The following is a 21,200-nucleotide window of genomic DNA, read 5'->3' on the forward strand; positions in this document are numbered from 1 at the left end:
ATCGGGCGAAGCCAATCATTAAAATGTACGTACCTGTGCTATCCACATTGACCTCTTCGCACTCTGAGTCTTTCCCCCAAGAAAGGCGACATTTAAATAGCGCTCCAGGCCGTCTTACCCAGGGTTGAAATATGTCATCAGATTTGGGAGCGCCGACCAAAATCCTTAAAATTAATCAAAGAACTGAGAGTAGTCATGGGATTTTTAACTCGTTTAATAAGAGCGCCGACCAAAACCCTTAAAATTAATCAAAGAACTGAGAGTAGTCATGGGATTTTTAACTCGTTTAATAAGAGCGCCGACCAAAACCCTTAAAATTAATCAAAGAACTGAGAGTAGTCATGGGATTTTTAACTCGTTTAATAAGAGCGCCGACCAAAACCCTTTAAATTAATCAAAGAACTGAGAGTAATCATGGAATTTTTAACTCGTTTAATAAGAGCGCCGACCAAAACCCTTAAAATTAATAAAAGAACTGAGAGTAGTCATGGGATTTTTAACTCGTTTAATAAGAGCGCCGACCAAAACCCTTAAAATTAATCAAAGAACTGAAAGAAGTCATGGGATTTTTAACTCGTTTAATAAGAGCGCCGACCAATACCCTTAAAATTAATCAAAGAACTGAGAGTAGTCATGGAATTTTTAACTCGTTTAATAAGAGCGCCGACCAAAACCCTTAAAATTAATCAAAGAACTGAAAGTAGTCATGGGTTTTTTAACTCGTTTAATAAGAGCGCCGACCAAAACCCTTTAAATTAATCAAAGAACTGAGAGTAATCATGGGATTTTTAACTCGTTTAATAAGAGCGCCGACCAAAACCCTTAAAATTAATCAAAGAACTGAAAGTAGTCATGGGATTTTTAACTCGTTTAATAAGAGCGCCGACCAAAACCCTTAAAATTAATCAAAGAACTGAAAGAAGTCATGTGATTTTTAACTCATTTAATAAGAGCGCCGACCAATACCCTTAAAATTAATCAAAGAACTGAGAGTAGTCATGGAATTTTTAACTCGTTTAATAAGAGCGCCGACCAAAACCCTTAAAATTAATCAAAGAACTGAAAGTAGTCATGGGTTTTTTAACTCGTTTAATAAGAGCGCCGACCAAAACCCTTAAAATTAATCAAAGAACTGAGAGTAGTCATGGGATTTTTAACTCGTTTAATAAGAGCGCCGACCAATACCCTTAAAATTAATCAAAGAACTGAAAGTAGTCATGGGATTTTTAACTCGTTTAATAAGAGCGCCGACCAATACCCTTAAAATTAATCAAAGAACTGAAAGTAGTCATGGGATTTTTAACTCGTTTAATAAGAGCGCCGACCAAAACCCTTAAAATTAATCAAAGAACTGAGAGTAGTCATGGGATTTTTAACTCGTTTAATAAGAGCGCCGACCAAAACCCTTAAAATTAATCAAAGAACTGAGAGTAGTCATGGGATTTTTAACTCGTTTAATAAGAGCGCCGACCAAAACCCTTAAAATTAATCAAAGAACTGAGAGTAATCATGGAATTTTAACTTATTTAATAAGAGCATTTAAAAAAAATCAGGGTTTTTTTTCTTTGTAATCATATGTATATATACTTGCAAGAGGAGAGATTCTGCTTGTTGTTGTTTCTTTAATACATGTATATTAGGTCTCTATTGGATTAAAAAAACTCGTGTTACATTAAATTAGAGATCCAAACGTTTAGGAAGCCGACTGCAATGAATTAACCCAATTTTATTAAAAAAAACGACAATAATTTTTTCTACATACTCCGCTAGAAATCACTAAAATATTCAAATAATTCAAATACAGGTCAAAGTTGTTGCAGATTCATAATCTATTTGATTAGATAAAACAATGAAAAGACATTTGTATAATATGTTATATAACAAATATCACTTTTTTTTAACCTGGAAATAAAAGGTATGATGAGAATTTATTTGATTGGGATATTTTTTCCTAGGCAGAAGCATTTGAATCGATATCGTTAAATGGTAGATTAAGAATACATTGTACATTGAGATTACTACACGCTATATAGATGTAATCTACAAGTACAATGTCATTATAATTGTGTGCTGTTCTTTTTCAAAGTTGTAAAATGCGACGTTGTTTTAAAAAGGTAGAGACATGTGTTATGATCACAAATTTGAGACTTCTCCCTTCAATCCATATTTATCAACTTTCAGGTCATACATACACATAAATATTGTCAAGTATCAAAGCGCATGTTTGTCTATTGTTCTCTGTTTAACAGTAGTTGTATATTTGCGTAATCAAAGTTATATCAAAGGGAGATTAATTATAGAAAAAACATGCACTCAAAGTTTGAATTAGAAAAAAAACCCTGATTCTTCTTACTTTCGCTTTTTCTGTTGTAACCAAGGTTGAATTCACCATGTGATTTATTACCCCTGGTAACTTTGTGAATACAAAATTCTATGACGTCACGTGCAAGGTAGCATGTTGTGTGTTAATTAACTTGGACAATCTTTTCGAATACGTTGTCAAGCATTGATATATAAAGTCATCTGTACTTACATGGGCGTGATCTTAATGATGAAACCATAGCAAATAGTATAGTTACAGTACATGTACCATATAGAATAGAATTCGAAAGGGTTATGGTAAAAGAGTCATCACATTATTTTTAATACATGGAATTGATATTCATGTTAGTCTTTTTTAGTACCATTCCTATAATGTCAGCTCCATCTCTCATGCATATTAAGAGATTATTGTATCACAATTTAATATCTTAATTTATGTTGGAAATTGACAAGACTCTGTAATATAATAAACAAAAGCGATATTAGGTTAAGAAATAAACGCATCAGAAGCAACCGAAAAAGACCCAAAACCCGGCGCTAAGTGCAGTCATCTTTGATAACCTGTTTAAAACATAACTTGAACCGAGGACACCCGTTAAATCAAAGATGGCGAATGTTTTGGTTTTTTTTTATTACTTTTTTTTTTTTTTTAACTTTTTTTGAGTGAACATTGAATACACTTTTTTTTATCATGAATGAAACGGGGGTTTTCTGTAAATTTATTAATTGCAATACACCGGCCGAAATGCACCCATAAGAACCATGTTAATTACTTTTTTTTCTTTCGGACTGAACAAATAATTAGGAACTTCACTACCTAATAACCAAATCCCTGTGGATTTCCTAACGATGAGAAATGTTGTTATTAATAAATTTCCTCCCGAGTGCATGGTTCGATTTAAAATAGAAATTCATAAACATGCGGACATTTGTCTAAACATAAGCTGGGAGAGTATAGTAAACATTCGTGAGCTGACCGGCGGATGCCCTAGAAACTATTAAGATGTTTCGAAAATCTTTAGCATACAGACGTGTTATATACGTTGTGTTAACAATTCAGTTAACAATTCAGGGAACCAGTGTGTCAGTGTGCATTAAAGTCATAATTTGATTAGTCATAAAATAAGCTTATTGGTGAAAAATGAATTTCTTAAAAACATTTTTTACGAAGTTCAGCTTAAATGTATTTATCCTTGGTCTCGACGTGCAGATACTATGTGTGTAGTGTTTTCTGCAGTGTGTTTTTTTTCTTACCTCGTGTGTGAGTGCGGGGTTTTATTTTATTTTTTTTTTTTTGACAACCAGCGAATAATTGAATTTTAAAATAACGGTACAAAATTCATTTTCACACTGAATAACACATATAAGTTAATATGTTGTATTGATAAGGAAATTAAGTCCTATTAAAAAAAGTCGAATGCCTAGAAGTTATTAATCTCGACATGCGTCCGTTAGATGTACGATCAAATTTTACCTTGGTCGGGGGAGGGGTATTGGGGTTGGAGGGGAGGGGAGGGTGTTGAGAACTTTCGCACATAAAAAATGTTTTAAATGATTGTCTTTGAGGCATTGTTTTGAATTGTATGATCAAAACATTGTTTACTTGTCAGCCATTAGAGACTGTGTCACTGTAATCTGATGGAACTCGAATTGTTAGTTATTATGATAGTTATAATTGGGTCATACACAGGCGTGGGTCCTCGGATCGCCCACAGCCTCAATGTAAGTGTGTTTTGTTCTGTAAAGTGTTTACGGTATTTGTCAAAAATTCGTACACCTGATCGGACGAGGATTCAGAAATTCTGATGACGATATCTCCCCTACCAGAGATTTTTTTCGGGCGGGGTTGGGGGGAATGGGTGGTCTGACGGATACTTATGACTGCCGAGGGGCCCAATGCCTATTATTGGTTACGTTATCACGTAAATTTAATAAATTCGACATTTTTTCGAGAAGTTTTGATATCCGCGACCCCTCTGGATCCGCTCATGTATTTAAAAAAGTTATGCAACAAACGTTTTTTGTCTGACATCTTTATCACCTTTTAATGCCCCTTCAAGGCAGAAAATATATTAATAAAAAAAGCCTACACGAAATCCTTCACAAGTGATAGACAATGAAATAAATGAAAATTCGATTCATGTTTAGATTATTAAAACTTGACTTTATGCCCAACAAGGAAGCTACATGTATACCCATGCGCGGATCTAGAGAGAGAGGGGGGTCAGGGAGGTCAAGAACCCAACTGCTTCATGCAAAATTCAAATTTCTCTAAATTATATTATAAAATGAACAAAAATTTACATATGCCCCTGACCTCCCCGCTAGCAAACTTATATATAACCGTCGAATACCCCCCCCCCCCCCCCCCCCCGGGAATTTTTTTCTGGATCCGCGCATGTATATATCTGTCTCTTACCAATCTCCATTAGAGTTCCTTAACAAGGCGACGGAGTATCCGAACAAACTGCCGTTCTGTCCGCGGTACACAGTGAAGTTTTGTAAATCCAGAAGAAAAGAATTAACAAAGACATCCAGCAGTAACACAAAGCATTGAATTCTCCATGCTCTCTCCATCCTAGTTCACTATGTGCTTTGTTTCGCTTGTTATCAACTTTGGCATTTTGCTGCACCGGCCGCCGCCGAGGAAAATGTCAATTGAACATTATTATTTCAGTAATTCTAAATTATTATTAATTGGATCAAATTTTCTGGTCATTATCTTCCTATTTTTGGTATGATTCAGAGAGTTCTATACATAAACACTTAGTATTTGATAGTAAACTATATGTTAATTACGTGTGTTCATATTTGCATACTGTAAACGGTCTCAGGTTTATTTTTTTGGCGCGCGATCGTGAAAGAAGGCAAATTTCAAACTATTGCTTGGCTTTATCGACTTAATCTTTACATTCTCTTGTTTTGTTTATGTTATTGAAAGCTTTTACACATTCTAATAAAATTTCAAAAATTAATTTTTCGGGAACCATGAAGTAATATTAAAATTTTATTAGGCATTGGTGAATTGTAGAAAAATGTACATGTTTTAAGGTAACGCAAATGATTGAATTTAAAGCGATTCCAGTCCTTTTATGCATTGAAAGAATAAGTTTAGTCAGTTTTGACTTGATTCGTCAAATGCATGCTTACAAAATTAAAAATTGTGGTTATTTTAAAACCTTTGAACAATTATTACCCGGAAGAAGTAGAAAAGACACATTTTTATCAACAAGCCTGTCCAGGAGAATCTTCGCTAGCCCTGCATGTGTTTTGTTTACGGCAAATATGCATGCGTAATAGTATAGAAGGCTGAACTCCGAAACACGTTGCGATGTAAATATGACTATTGGTTATACATAATTATTAATTTTAATAATTTAATAAGATTTATTTCATGAAGAAATTTGTAATTTTCTGAAAGTTTATGCTTAATGAGTAGTACAAAAATACCGAACCCGATCGGAAATTTTTTTCAAGTCGGTTTTTTGATAAGATGCGCCGTACTGTCTCTTCAAACATCACAGGACATCAGAAATTTACACAATATAGTGTGGCGTCCCATCAATTTAAGTGTCGAAAAACCAGCTTATGTCTCTTCTGTGGTATATTTTAGGGTATATCGAATTTAACGAAGTCTAGCTCTCATCTCAACAGATCGTAAAATGTGTTGTATTTATATCAAGTCCTGTAAAAAGGAGACTGTCATGCCATTGGACCCCTGTGTACATGTACAATCATGTAATAAGTGTTTTTCAGAGCTCTACCAGAAAGGCCCGAGAAGTTGCGATTTGTGTCAAATTTCAAAAAAGAAGAAAAACAGTAAAAAAATTTATAAATAGATGGGTTAAGTCCACTAATTCATTTTACATAGGCGGTATTGGTAACGTTAAGGTGCACAGCTTCGGCCCTAATTTTCGTTCAGCAGCAAGGGACCCCTTGAATGAAAGCTCATCAAATTGTCTCTCTCTTGTTAAAATTGCGTGGTCTGAAGTCAGATTCGTTTTCCGGCAAAATGCGTCTGTATTGAAAAACTCTGAAAATGAAAGTAAAAGCAGGGAATTTCACAATTTTGGAAGGGTGTACATTAAACAATTTCAATTCTTTCCATCAAAGGATAATTCAGTTTTGACACTTGCTTTTAAAATTGCAAATCCTCTTTTCTGACATGTGTCAAGCATTCTGATTTAAAATGTCCCAATAATTGTGTATACATTCCGCAAGTATTGGAACTATTTTGCTGAAAGGCACTACTTTGTTGTCCTGCCAATTTTTACAATAGTTAGAGGGATATACCCAGGTAAGAAGCTAGTAAACACTATCTAATGATAATATTGACTGCCATAAATATATTGAAGGCCAATTGATAAACAACCATCTGTGATTCATCAGATAATGGTGAAGCATCACCATGGTTTTCATGATTAAAGATGATCATCCTTTTATTAAGAATCATCATCATGTACAAGTAAAAGGTTCATTACATTATCTTTAAACAGCATCATTGTTTAAGTTATGAAGTATCATCATATAAATAAAAAAAACCAAAAACAACAACAACCATAAAAATGGCCATTTTTAGGCTTTATTGATCTCCTTAGATGAAGAGTTCTATATAAATATATAGGAACATACCAGAATGTTGAAGGTTAAATATATGGATTTCTTCTTTTCCTAATTATATTTACATGTAATAGCTGAACAAATATCCTAAGTTTTTAGGGAAACCTGACCGTTGATTAGATGGCCCTCTACCCTCCTGAAATCAAACAATGATTTTCTCATTGTGTTGTTATTCTGCTCTGCATTAAAAAATCTCATAAAATTCACAGCTTTGCATTTTTATTCTATATTCTTTATTTTAAACAAGCCTGCTAACTGCCAACCAATCGAATTGGTATGGACTCAAATACCGATTTCCTAAAATTTCTGCTTTGAGAGAAATACATGTACCAATTTAGAAGCCAGCGCCTGAAAATCGGCAACTTCATGTAGGCGTGCCAGAAACCCTTTAATTTTGGATTAAAGAGAAATTCCATTTTAATCATTACCGTGTCAACTGAATAATAAAATAATATGGCAAAAACGGAAAAAGCCAACATAAAATCTATAAGAAAAATTGCTTAGACAAACAATGTGAAACACCACTGAAAGGTTAAAATTAGTATTAAGTTCTGACTTATGTGTTGTCTATATATAAAATACATGGTTAAAGGTGCAAAATGTTGCAGGTTGCAGGATAAGCAAAATGCACGATTACTATCTTGAAATCACAGGCACCTGACGTCATATATTTTTCTCATAATAAAAATAATACACCGCTTACCTAATAATACACAAGGTACCCATCCCCGCCATCTTGGATTTTTTTTAAAACTGTCACATCGCCGTGAATTTTCGCTTATAACTCAGCGGTAACATTTTTCTGCGATCATCTCCGCCGTCCGATCGGTCACTCGATTTATTAGCTTACTGCTGATTCAACCAAAACGGCCCATAACATCGTTTATTAATAAAAATATCTCCTCATTCTGCATCTACTGCTGCTGATTTGCGACAAAAGGCTAAAGGGTGGACGGAAGTTGACATCTTTGCGTCATCTTTTGGGATATCCCTTTTCTGATTGGTGCATTTTTTGCAGTATTTTATTAGGGAAAAAATGCACCAATCAGAAAAGGGATATCCCAAAAGATGACGCAAAGATGTCAACTTCCGTCCACCCTTTAGCCTTTTGTCGCAAATCAGCAGCAGTAGATGCAGAATGAGGAGATATTTTTATTAATAAACGATGTTATGGGCCGTTTTGGTTGAATCAGCAGTAAGCTAATAAATCGAGTGACCGATCGGACGGCGGAGATGATCGCAGAAAAATGTTACCGCTGAGTTATAAGCGAAAATTCACGGCGATGTGACAGTTTTAAAAAAATCCAAGATGGCGGGGATGGGTACCTTGTGTATTATTAGGTAAGCGGTGTATTATTTTTATTATGAGAAAAATATATGACGTCAGGTGCCTGTGCTTGAAATATAAGCGGTAGTTGGCCTCGGGTCGAAAACGTGAAGAAGGCTCGGCAATATCCTCACCCTGTGTAACGTTTTCTTATCCTCGACCAAATATCGCTTAAATTATTAGAAAACAGACAAGATGAAATGCCGTCAACTCGCACCACGTTGTATGGGTCTCTCATTGAGGTCAACAGATAAAATCCTAAAATCAAGATCAATTTAAAAAATACTATATAATTGGAAATTCCTCAAGTACATGTAACTATGAAAGGGGGAAATATACTTCATGAATCGTTACAGGTTTTGTAATAAACTTTTTATTTCAAAATTTAAAACATTAACTTGGGAAAAAAATCAACATGAGAAAAAATTGCTGAGTCTGATAGTGTGTTTTTTCTCAATCTTATTACTTCTTTGAAGGGTTACATGTATTTGTTTGAAATTTTAAAAAAAAAACTGCTACATTAAACTGATTTTATAGGAAATGGAAAATACATCAAGTGAAAAGCACTCGCAAGCAAACAATATGGTCAAATTGCGAGTGGGATAATGAATTTACACCCCGCCCAATTTCACAATCCAATGGGCTGTCAGATCTAAATAATTTTACCTATATAGCAAGCAGCATCGGTTCTTAAGTCAATAGTTCCTTTGGCCAAGGTGAACCTTACACATTATTAGTTTTCCAATGACGTTACTCAGGTAAATAAGTTTATATCAGTAGGTGAAGAACATTAATTTTGCTGCTACTTAAGACTAAGTCTAGTGTTTTTTGAGCTGCTGACAGAATTGTAATACCATTTAGCTAATCCTTATTATAGAATTAACGTATGAAACATTGATTTCATCACTTTTATTTATTAGTTCATTTGATACTTCGTTTTGCCTTATTTAATTTTTTATTTTCTAAATCAATTACTGTCTTTTTTTAATAATTTATTTAGCAATCGATTGTCTTTATTTAACAACGGCTTTGTAATTTATTAAGTTAATACATTATGAATATCTATTTTCAGGTTTACCACATTGATCAAAGTTGTTTTTTGTGTAGTTTTCCTTGTTTCAAGTAAGAAAGGTTTTGTGATTCTTGACTTTTTTAGTGCATATATACATGTAAAATGTGCATCGATAAGGTTTAACAGACACGGGGTAATTTTGAATGCTAGTAATTAAAGTTATATTTAGGAGAAGAACATGTAAGTTGTAAGAAATTGTTTCCAGTACTGTTGAATGTGTTATTTACACAATAAAATATGTTCAAATCAATCAAAAGTTATATTCGTATGAATTAGGAAAAAAAAACTTCGTTATAAATTATTGACTCTGAACGATTTGCCGTTTTCAAACGTAAATACAGGTAATGAACAGCAATGTTAAAAGGTTTGTCGGCATATGAATTTGGTTGGTCATGTGATCAAATCTTCTGAGAAGCCATTCGAAGGACTTGATCATGTGACCAATTGCAACCCACTTAACTTTTTAAATTACTGCTCATATCTCAAATCAAAGTACTAAAGTACTGACGGGAGTTGATTTTATTGATTATTACTTATTTTAAAATCGGTGACATGCCTGGTGATTCTATGCAAATTATATCAAAGCAATATTAAACTATACGTAGGAATATATACGACTACACAAAATAACTAAATCGTTCCTACCATTTAAAATCTGAATATTTTCAAGATATATATAATTAAATGTCCTTAAAAACAATGCTTCTGAATACATTACATCCACTTCATCAATTGATTTCAAGTATTAAGTTTTTCAACGGTGATGATTTCTGCTTAGATCCAAACACCGTTCACTTCCAGTTTGCATAGGAGAGTCGATTAAAATCAACTCACCAAAAATGATTTGCCATTCTTTTAATTAACGTACCGATGTACATTTACAATTGTTTGGTAACATTGACCTTCTTTTTACGATAATTTCATTAGTTAACGCGGGTTATATATACTGTATCTTATGCAATGTCATATTCCGTCTGAAATACCAACGATTAAATGTTTATGTTCGTAGACAGAAGGACACATAATATCATTCGTGGAATATATTCACATTTTGACTGTTTAGCGATCGTAATATACATTCCCCCTTTTTTTCTTTCAGTGAAACAGGTGATGTGTTTAAGTAAGTATACCAACATTCACTTGACTATTAAAATTTTAAACACATAGAATCATTTTAACAAGAGCTTTGGCTTTGGGTAGATGTGTCAAACAGCAATGTGACGTAGGCATGTGTATTTCATTGCTAGCCACTCGGCCACGGCTCTTTGAAATCAACAAGATTTGTCTGGCTTTTATGCTAAGACTACGTAATTTCGCTTGAAATCCCGTCATTTTTAACTTGTTTTGATGCAAGAAATAGATAGCTACGTCTTACTGAAAGCCGAGCTCTTGTTAGAAAAGATGTATATATGTTTAAAAATTAAAGTAAGAAGGTTATTTTTTTAAATTGAGATTTAAAATTCTGAATTTGAAATTTTAAAATAAATATACTAGCGTGAACAAATATTTCATCTCCTTGTCGACCTGCTGAATATTGTATAATTATTCTTCGATTTTGGTGAATGTCTTCGACTATGAGCCGAATCTCAATTCCATTGTCTTCATTTACACTATTCTGTTTTAGCTGTGCGTCGATTGTTTGATTATGTTGAAGAGGGCGGAAGTGATGTCAAAGTCACAGTGATGAAAAATAAGACAGACCCAGAAATACAGTGGACTTTTTATCCTGGTTGGTATGATCTTTATGGGGGGGGGGGGTAAATATTTTCGTAACTTTATGTTCTTCAGTGTTGTAATTTTTTTAAAAGTTTTATCAATAGCATCACTTGGCCACTTAGAACCACTTTAACAAGAGCTTTGAGCAATGTGACGTAGGTCTGTCTATTTCATTGCTGGCCACTCGACCATTGCTCTTAGAAATCAACAAGATTTGTCTGGCTTTTGAGCGAAGACTATGCAATCTGTGTATATTTCACCCAAAACCAACGTCATTTTTTAACTTGCTTTGACGCAAGAAAAAGATTACATCCTACCGAAAGTCCTAGGTCTTGTTAAAATGGTTTCATTTTAGAATTAATGCCTTCAAGTTGATAAACGACAGACAATTCATATAGTTCTAAGCATTCTTAAAACCCATTTAACATGATTGTCTATAGTTGTGTGTTTATTACACTGAATATCCATTTATTGATCATGGCACATTCATTGTATATGTAAATCAAAAGCAATGAACTCAACTTTTGAGAAGGCCGTATCGTGGACAAAACTGTCATATCAACCTCAATAGTTAAGGCATGATTTCTTTTCGCTTAAACATTGTTGTTGCAATACTGTCCCCGTTAAAATGCCCACTAAACCAAGTTTGTTATTTGTATAATGGTTCATCGATCATCATTAGAAATGATATCAGTTACTCTTGCATCTGTTGAGGCCGTGCGAGGTGCCCCAGGACATTGCTTTTCCTAAATGTCTGTTTGGCCAATTTAAATGTGCGTGTAATGCACAAAAAAAAAATTCAAAGGTCAATTGAAACCTGTATTTTATGGAATCTGATTAGTGACATAATTTATTAAAGGCCCTTCGTATATCTTAAACAACATTTTGATACCAAGGAGGTTATCTTTCAATATTCACAAGAACAAGTATATTTGCTTTGTTATATATCAACAATTCGATATTTCTTCTGAACGTTTTTTCTATAGAGAGGCGATCTAGTTTATGAAGTCAGGTATTCCTCGAACACTCAAAGGGTTTGTTAGAAACAGTGTACCTGTGTTTCCATCACACGCTATCGAATAAAATCACACCCAACGACATATATTTTATATATATTTAATTACAGTCCTTATATTTCAAGGGTAATGTAATATGATCATCACTTTTACACGTTCTATATTTTATGTAAAACATACAGTGAAAAAATGCTAGGGAAGTCGTAATTTGAACAGCGGAGTTGAGCTGTTCGAAATAAACATTCGAATCAAAAGTTATCGTTTTGACTGGAAGAAAAAACGTGAAATCGACATTGTTTTCAAACTGATTACGGTTTGGTTTACTGTAAACCAACTATTATTCGCGACTACTTTATTTCGCGATTTATCCGAGATGAACGTTAACTGGTTCGCGACTAATTTTCGCGACTAAACCTTATCCACACCTGTTTGTTTTATTATAACTATAAATACTGGTCCGCGGCGAGAAATATTCGCGACAATGAGGCCCTCGCGAACCTCGCGAAAATTTTTCGCATGGCATATATCTACATGGCATCTCCTTAATCTCGGCAATAGCTATAGTAGAATTTATTCCATGATATAGTTACATGCATAACCAACTAAAAAGCAGAAAATATGAATTGTAGCTAATATTGACTTCAGATGAATGTGCTAATATGATGTGTTTTTCTGCATAATTTAAAGTATAAGTTTATTTTTAAACTGTTTAAAATTTTTGCCTACCATTTTGTACAAATTGATCGTTTCATTGATTAAATTAACCTGAGGAAATAAATGAAATTGAATTGAACTATAATTATTATTGACAGTAGTACTGTTACATGTATGAATGAAATAACATTCATAGTGACATTATTTTTCATATTCATGATGACTTATATTAAGATTAAATGATATAGACATCCTTTGAATATTGTTTATGAAGATTTGATTATTATACGGTACTGTATTAGAAATGGTCACAATTTTGGGCAGCTATTTGAAAATATTAAATATAGTGCTTTGAAACACTTTTTCTATATCTAAATACAAATATCTTTGTGAAGAGGAAGTAAAAAAAGCCTCTTAAAAATTGTTGTAATTCATATTGTAACATTCTTTCATCATTATTATTAAGATTACTAATTCACAATTACAGCCTCAAAATACATCCAATTTCGTAAAATCAAAACCGGTCTGGAGGTGTACGCTCCGGAAAACAATAGATCAGACGAAAGGAAGCGGTACCAGCTGATTGGATTTGTGGCAGGCACGGACAAAATTGTCGCCAAGTTACGGTTTACGATCGTAGATAATGACAGTAAGATAACTTATATATATCTGAGAGAGAGAGAGAGAGAGAGAGAGAGAGAGAGAGAGACGTGTGAAAAAGAGAAAAATAGATGCTATTAATATTAACTATTAATCACCTGATGATTAGTACATCATGCGCATGCGCGGATTCAGAATTCTATTCCTTTTGAACCCCCACTCCTTTCTAGATCCGCGCATGCATTACTTTTTGGAGATATATTTGTAATGAGTCTTGGATTTGATGAATACAATCTCTTTTTTTAACAGGAAAGGCAAAGAGAATCTTAGAAATCGGAGGACCGATAAAATTCAACGTGAACCACAAGAAGACCCCTTATCGCACCGAATACATGATCTGTGATTTTACGGCAGGTATTAAGTGCTTTTAATCGGGTATATTTTATTATGTTTAAGTTAAAAAAAAATATGATCCCTTTGATTTTCACTTCAACATTCAAAATGCAAACAAAACCTTTGTTTACATAGCAAAGAATTGTAGGCTCTGTAACAAGCTATTAACTCAGCGAATGACACTCAAATTTTGGTTGTCTATCAAAAATGCATTTCTGAGCCTTTATAAACAATGAAATAAAAAAAATAATTATCAACCAAACTCGTGACAATGCCCCTTTAACAAATCATTAAGAGTTCACAGCATCATTAGTTGCTCCTAATACGTATTCAACATTTTCATGACCATATAGCGGAAATCACTGCTGTAACACATATACTGTGAAACGATAGGTGTCTGATCTTTCGTCGTGAAAACATTTCACGCTCTCACGGAAATCAGAAGAGAAACACTTTTATAGTTTATGTTCTTAGTTCGTTACACTCAAACGAACATAAATCATTTACCATATAAAACAACACATTATTATAGGATAGGAGGCGAAGCGCTCAGATTTTATTCAACCACATTACATAAATTCTCTTTTTCTGTTTCTTATCAAATCCAATCACAGTAAATCAACTCGATCAATCAATCTCTCGTTTAACTCCATCCATATGTACAATCATCAAACTACAAAAGATAAATTAAAACTTTAATACTGATAGCAAATCGATTATTACAAATAACATATCATAACAAGGGTTGGGTGGGTGGGAATATCTCTAATACGTGAACTAAGTTAAGAATCTGAGCCTTCGAATGGTTCATTTACCAAATACACACCCTTATATAACATCTTCACTCATGCGTACTTGTTACTATATAAATAGCCAATCATTGTAAAAACCAATCACCCGTACCAAAACAAACCCGCCTACTTTCCCCACATGTACAAATAATGTTCAGTACCCATGATAAATACATTTATGTTCTTAGTTCGTTACACTCAAACGAACATAAATCATTTACCATATAAAACAACACATTATTATAGGATAGGAGGCGAAGCGCTCAGATTTCGACAAAATAAAGTAGAGTTGAGTTTAAAAAAGGATATATTATTATATACCCAGATTACTTGAAACACTCAATTTTTCTGACAATGTTTCCCTGACATAACCGTCTTTTGCTGTTTCACTTTTCCACCTGCCATGTTTTTTGAAAATTCTGTCATTAACCCCTGCAGCAGCTGCAGCTGTAGCGCCTCCTGACCTTAAACTGTGTAATCCGAACTTTTTCTTATCTAAACCAATATCCTCTAAGGCAGAAAGAATAATTTCTCTTGTTCTAGTATATGACAGAGGTTTGTTTGTATGTCTTAACTTAAAGGAAGCAGCTTTTTTCAAGTATGTTATTTGTCTAAAAATATATTCGTCTGAAGAACTCTCTATTCCTGCTAATTTCAAATATCTTCTCAAAAAATACACTGGACATGTTTTGGTACCCGTCTCTGCAATACAAACACGAGATCCTTCATTATATTTGTCTGTTTTACTTTTCTGAATAAATATGGAGACATGTTGATCTTGGAATGAAATATCAGATCGTCTGATGTTAACAATTTCCGAAAATCTAAGAAAACCAGCATATCCTAAAAGACAAATTGTAATTATTCTTAAATCTGTAAGACAGCTGTTTTCATTGCCATATTTTTCTGCAAGAAGAAATAAATGGAAAGGTGAAATAGGTTCCTTTTTTGTGACTGGTTTCCTGCATTCTCTCAACACGCCTTCTTTGACCTGTGTAACTAAAGAAGAATGGCATGGGTTTGGATAACCTGCTTATGAGCCCATGAAATAGCACTTACAGCTTCCTCTATTTTGGCTGACGAGCAAAAAACCTGGCAAATGTGAACTAAATACATAGACACCGTCATATCGGTTGAAGGTAAAAAGGACAAATTCGAACAATGAGAAGTACAGCATTTACAAAAGTTATTAAATGCATACTTATATTTCCTTCTCGTATTCTCTGCCTTTTCTTTCACACAGTACTCCGGTAATAGAGCAGATAGTCTATCCAGCTCGGGATTGTTGTAAGCTTTGGCTTCTGCCCATCGTCCCTTGCGGAATATATCTGTAAAACGTATAATTAAAAGCATTTATAATTATGAATTCATATCTGCATACAAAATATGTACAATGTAAATACATTTTGATTATTCGTGACGTCCCTCATGTTATTCACTCTAACGTCTGCAATATGCCTCTAGCATATCAGGACCAACAAAAACAACAAGATAAAGAATCTTGATTTGTATCTCTCTTGAAAACTTATCATACAATATAAACATGCATAAAAACATCTGCAATGCACCCCCATGCACCAGGCCCATTAATAAGGTAAAACATCTGCAATGTGCCCTTGCACATCAGGACCTACTTTGTATCCTTGCATCTAATTTGATTGCCAGTACTTTAGAATAAAAGTCATGATAACCAAAAATAGAATTCTCATTATTTCCTTGCTTAAAAATTCGGTAAACTTCCCGGAATTCTAAAACTTCTTTTACAGCGGGCATTGTATCATTATGGTCGTCAAAAATTAAAGGCCAACAATAAGAAGAGGGCCAATGTGGAACAATGATAGTACCCCTTGATTCGGTCCTAATCAAATGTAAAATGCATTTACCAATTAATGAAATGGGTGGCACTAGCCAATTGTTATCCCCTTCCCATGAGAGACTAAAACAGTCTACGCCCTCTGTACCAGGATTCCAAAATAACGAATTGAATCTTTCTAACTTTGCATTTTTGAAATTTGCAAATCGATCAATGTCATATGGACCCCAAATTTTGCTCATAAATTCAAAAAACTCATCCGTTACACCCCAGTCTTCGTAGTCAATTATTTTACTTAAATAATCTGCTCTAAGATTTTCATTTCTGGGTATCCATTGAGCGTCTATAGAAATACCTTTAGACAGACAAATTTGAAAAATGCCCAGTGCAATTTCTTGTAAATCACTTTTCATACTCCCACTTTCAATGATTTTTACACAGTTTTGATTATCAGTAAACCATTTCACTGTTTTTCCTTCAATAACTCTATGAAACGATAATAAACCAAGCTCTATAGCCTTTAGTTCTCTCCATGTAGAAATCTTTTCTTTTTCAAATTCACTCCATCCAATGTGAAAAACCTTTTGATCCAACTCTACAGTATATGCTGCCCCTGCAACATCACTAGCGTCTGAAAAAATCATGACATGCTTTCTTGAATAATTCTGAATGTTTTTACAGTTATACGATCTTGTGTTCTTTTTCCAAAAATAAATTTCAGGTAATATAGAATCTACAATAACATGATCTAACTTTAGATCCCAAGAAGTTCTACTCTCTATTGCCATGTGGCAAGCACGACTCATAAGTCTTACAACATTTCCCATAACCGGTAACATTGAAATAATTTTCCCTGTAAATTGTGCAACAATTCTCGCAGAAACATTAGGTAAAGCATTCAAAACTCTATCTAAACAGTTTTCCAAGTCCATGATTCCTCGTTCCGGTATTCGTAAACTAAAATCTAAAGATCTCCATAGCAATCCAAGCCATTCAATCTCTTGTACAGGGCTGAAAATAGATTTCTTCTCATTAATGAAAAAACCTGCAGAAATTAACGACTGTTTAATAATTCCTGTAGCTGAATTACATTGGGCCTCAGACATAGCCATAATAAGACCATCGTCCAAATATAGAACTACTTTTAAATTGTTTTTTCTCCAATATTTTACCAACGGCCTCAAAAACTTTGTAAAAACATATGGGGCTGAAGTAAGACCAAAAGGTAAAACAGTGAAACAAAAATAATTTCCCTTCCATGAAAAACCTAAATACTGCGGAAAACAAGGGTCAATATCTATATGGTGATATCCCGACTGCAAGTCAAATTTTGTCATAAAACAATTTCTTTTGAAATATTGTAATGCGATTTTCCAATCTTCGAATTTTACTTTTTCTTTCCGTATGAAATTATTAAAAAAACTGAGATCTAAAATTAGCCTTTTCTTTTCGTGATTTTCTGCTACACTCAGCGGATTAACCATATATGGTTTTTCATGTACCTGAATTACTCTACCTGATTCTACCAGATCTTGAACTGCACCTGAAACAAAATTGTCATTCAACATAGCTGATTTATTATTCTCAAAGTGTTTTGAAGGGGGGTGAATTTCAGAATCAAGGGAATATCCATTTTTGATCATAGAAAAAACCGAATCATAGACATCTATTTCTTTCCAAAAATGAAGATTATGAAATAAACTTTTCTTGACTCTACCTGTTATCAAATTACATTTTCTATCATAAGAAATCAAATTTTCTTTAATGCTTTTCGAAATATTGAGAATACCGGACCAGCTGGAACTATAGTAATACTCATCATCATTGACCGGCTGAAGAGCTTGCCCCTTCAGACCCTGTGGCGGATTGTGTGTAGTTGAGGGGGCATCGACTTTTCCAGTGTCCCGTCTTGAAGCACCTGTGACACACGTCTGAAGGCTGGGGGGTTCTCCTTGAACCCCCAAAGGCACGAAAGGGCTGATTAAGTAGAGGGTAGCCACCAAAACTGCCAGAGGAAAGCTGCGCCTGAGACCCTGCTGCTGCTGGCACCGGACGACTGTACGGTGTGGGCCGTCCCCTCCCCCGGAATTTCTGCCGCATAGCCCGTGACTCCGCGCTGCGAATCTTTTTGTCGTCGTCCGAGTCATCTGCGTAGTCATTCTGCTCGTATTCCCTAACAGTCTTCCATCCTGCTGGACTGCTGTCTGCAATCCTGATAAGCTTATTGCGCTTCTGCAATTTTTCTTTAATATCATTTATTACAGAAACAGCCGAACTGTCGTTAACAACAATGGAAAGATTGTCTAAGTCTTCAATAATTTCTTCGTTAAAAATGTATTGAATGCGATTTCCTTCCCCTTGAATTCGCGTGCTTTTGCTTTCTTTTATCTTCTTAGAGAGACTTTTTGCATTAGCTTTCTGTTCAGTCAAAAGTTTTTCAGATAATGATGCAAACTGAGAATCGATTACGCTTTTGAACAAACTTACTGCATCCGCCAAGTCACTTACGTTGCCGTTAGTACTTCGTGTCGACTGAACCTCGGGTGCCCTTGAAACCCGTTGAGAGCGGCCTTGATTTGATGTGTCGTAAAGAAGATTTAACTCTGCGTCCTCATGCTCGGACATAGTGGCATGGAAAAAACGTGAACTAAGTTAAGAATCTGAGCCTTCGAATGGCTCATTTACCAAATACACACCCTTATATAACATCTTCACTCATGCGTACTTGTTACTATATAAATAGCCAATCATTGTAAAAACCAATCACCCGTACCAAAACAAACCCGCCTACTTTCCCCACATGTACAAATAATGTTCAGTACCCATGATAAATACATATATACATGCGTGAAAAAAAGGTTTCCGCTAGATTGTTGTGAAAGCGTGCACTACCTGTAATATTGATCTGTTAATGTTATGCATATTTTAACCCTGTTAATATTATACAACGAAGGTGTATTTGTGTAATATCTAATCTGGTTGAATAAATAAAAAGTAAGTAAATATCTAATCTTCAATAAATAGAACTTTCCATTCAACAATCAGGAAAATGATTTTGATAATATCTCTTTTTTATTAAATCAAAAGGTTTACTCTACGTTGACATTTTAATTGCTATTTATGAATTGATTATCTTAAATGATTTTTTAATGAATTATTTTTCATACCTAAATACGCTACAGTCATATTCTTTTTTTTTCTTTAATTTCTAAAGATATCTACAACGACTGGGAATTTTCGCCAATGAAAATAACGTTTCCGGCAAACCAGTCCGGTTCCGCCATTATGTATGCCCGGCCAAAAGATGACGACATAGTCGAAGGCACAGAACGGTTTGTCCTGTCCCTGAAAAAAATTTCACGGAAGCTAGTGTCTCATGTCCAGAGCAAAGTCGTTGATATCATTGATAATGATGGTAGGTAAATACTCTGAAAACAAGGTCATAACAAGGACATTAACATTGCATTGGCGCTTATAAGGAACTATGTTTCATTTCTAGGTGTTAAACCTTGTACCTAGCTTTTGTTTCAATCAGGATTTGCTAAATACACATGTACTTTGATAATTATAAATGTCCTTTGTTTGGGAACAAAGGCAATAATTATCAATTCAAAATTATTAATTCAAAAAAAAAAAAAGCCTAAGTGTGTACATTTTTTCATAAATATTTTTTTGACTTAGTTTGCTCCTACAATCAATGCATTATATGCAGGCTGAAAAAAATCCAAGTAACTTTGAGGTAAAACATTTACCAATAACACCCCAATGATGCATGAACTTTGTTTGCTTTTTGATTTTTGTAACTACCATACTGAAATTACAGACACGTAGCATCGTTTTTGAAAGTGGGGGGGCCAGACTCATCCAAACAAATCTTGACAAGCAAAAAAAGAAAAAGAAAAAAAGGGAATTTTACATACTCCCAAAAATTAAAAGTGGGGGGGGGGGCAACGCCATGATAATTCAATTTTTATATGTAAATTTTAAAGAATTTGTTGCTGGGAGAAAAAGGGGGGGGGGGGCTAATGCTACGTGCCTGAATTATTCTTATTTACTTTGAGTATTTCTATCTTTAAAAGGACACCGATTCTTTTGGTATAAAAAAAGATCAATTAAAATAAATAAATGATGTAGTAGTCTACTATTAAAAAGGTAAATTGTGTAGCTGGTGGGTTTTCCAATATTGAATTTTTACAAGGCCTTGGACTTTCAGTAGGGCGTAGATATCTATTTCTTGCGTCAAAACAAGTTAAAAATGACGTGGTCTCAAGCAAAATATGCATCAATTGCGTAGTCTTACCTGATAAGGCCAGATAAACCTTGTTGATTTTAAAAGCCAATGCTGAATGGCTAGCAATGAAATAGACAGGGCTACGTCACATTGCATGTTTGACACAACTACCTAAAGTCCAAGCTCTTCTTAAAATGGTTTTATCATGTAGAGAACGTGCACTACCTGTTATTAAACACTTTTTGTATTGATCTGTTATTGTTATACATATTTTAACCCTGTTAATATTATAAAATTGAGGTAGCTGGCGGGTTTTGCAATATTGAATTATCATGGAGAGAATTGCTTTAACTCTAAAATTCTTACTAAAGTTGAGTTCTTGAGCCGTTTAAACTTTTACACCTTATTTATTTCCTTTGCAGTCGTTGGAGAGTGGTCCGAATGGCTTCCGGTTAGTAAATGTCAGCGAGATATCTTTGGAGATTGTTACATGTCAATGTCGCGACACTGTACAAGCGCCGGAAGTCGTCTGTCGGTGAATGCTCACTGCGATGGTCAGAGCTTTAAAAGAGGCAGGTGCTCATGTTAAAATGGTTTTCTCTCAGGTTTCATTTTTGTATTGTTGCATAATATATACTGAAACAG

The 21,200-nt window shown here is 34.2% G+C and overlaps 4 protein-coding genes across 5 annotated transcripts in view; 1 reads left to right on the forward strand and 3 right to left on the reverse strand.

The window, feature by feature from the left end:
- LOC105331519 (integrin alpha-9) overlaps nt 1-5,039 on the reverse strand; it is a 37,206-nt gene extending 32,167 nt beyond the window's left edge. The window contains exons 1-2 of the mRNA XM_034461904.2: nt 4,742-5,039; nt 34-164 (exon numbers count right to left, since the gene is read on the reverse strand). Of these exons, the coding sequence (XP_034317795.2) occupies nt 34-164; nt 4,742-4,899 (289 nt within the window). The 5' untranslated portion in view covers nt 4,900-5,039. The remainder of the gene's footprint in view (nt 1-33; nt 165-4,741) is intronic.
- A 3,940-nt stretch (nt 5,040-8,979) lies between these two features.
- Nucleotides 8,980-21,186, forward strand: LOC105331528 (uncharacterized). The gene is made up of 8 exons (XM_034461905.2): nt 8,980-9,027; nt 9,342-9,391; nt 10,441-10,461; nt 10,966-11,070; nt 13,215-13,376; nt 13,637-13,741; nt 19,539-19,739; nt 20,978-21,186. Exons 1-8 carry the CDS (start codon nt 9,014-9,016, stop codon nt 21,142-21,144), a joined length of 825 nt encoding a protein of 274 aa, XP_034317796.2. The 5' UTR covers nt 8,980-9,013; the 3' UTR covers nt 21,145-21,186.
- On the reverse strand, nt 14,232-19,160 carry LOC117680464 (DNA mismatch repair protein Msh6). Of its 2 annotated transcripts, XM_066073744.1 has the most exons (4): nt 18,833-19,159; nt 18,144-18,556; nt 15,713-15,848; nt 14,232-14,393 (listed from the first exon to the last, which is right to left on the reverse strand). In XM_066073744.1, exons 1-2 carry the CDS (start codon nt 18,947-18,949, stop codon nt 18,146-18,148), a joined length of 528 nt encoding a protein of 175 aa, XP_065929816.1. In that variant the 5' UTR covers nt 18,950-19,159; the 3' UTR covers nt 14,232-14,393; nt 15,713-15,848; nt 18,144-18,145. The 2 variants fall into 2 exon arrangements, with proteins under 2 accessions (XP_065929816.1, XP_065929815.1); XM_066073743.1 differs by having other exon boundaries at nt 18,144-19,160.
- On the reverse strand, nt 14,542-15,706 carry LOC136272315 (integrase/recombinase xerD homolog). The gene is given in 2 exon segments (XM_066073742.1): nt 14,542-15,543; nt 15,546-15,706. Coding segments are annotated over 2 exon segments (813 nt in total). The 5' UTR covers nt 15,640-15,706; the 3' UTR covers nt 14,542-14,824.
- Nucleotides 21,187-21,200: the final 14 nt, after the last annotated feature.

The sequence above is a fragment of the Magallana gigas genome, chromosome 10 (genome assembly GCF_963853765.1).
Source record: "Magallana gigas chromosome 10, xbMagGiga1.1, whole genome shotgun sequence".
Taxonomy (NCBI): Eukaryota; Metazoa; Mollusca; class Bivalvia; order Ostreida; family Ostreidae; genus Magallana; species Magallana gigas.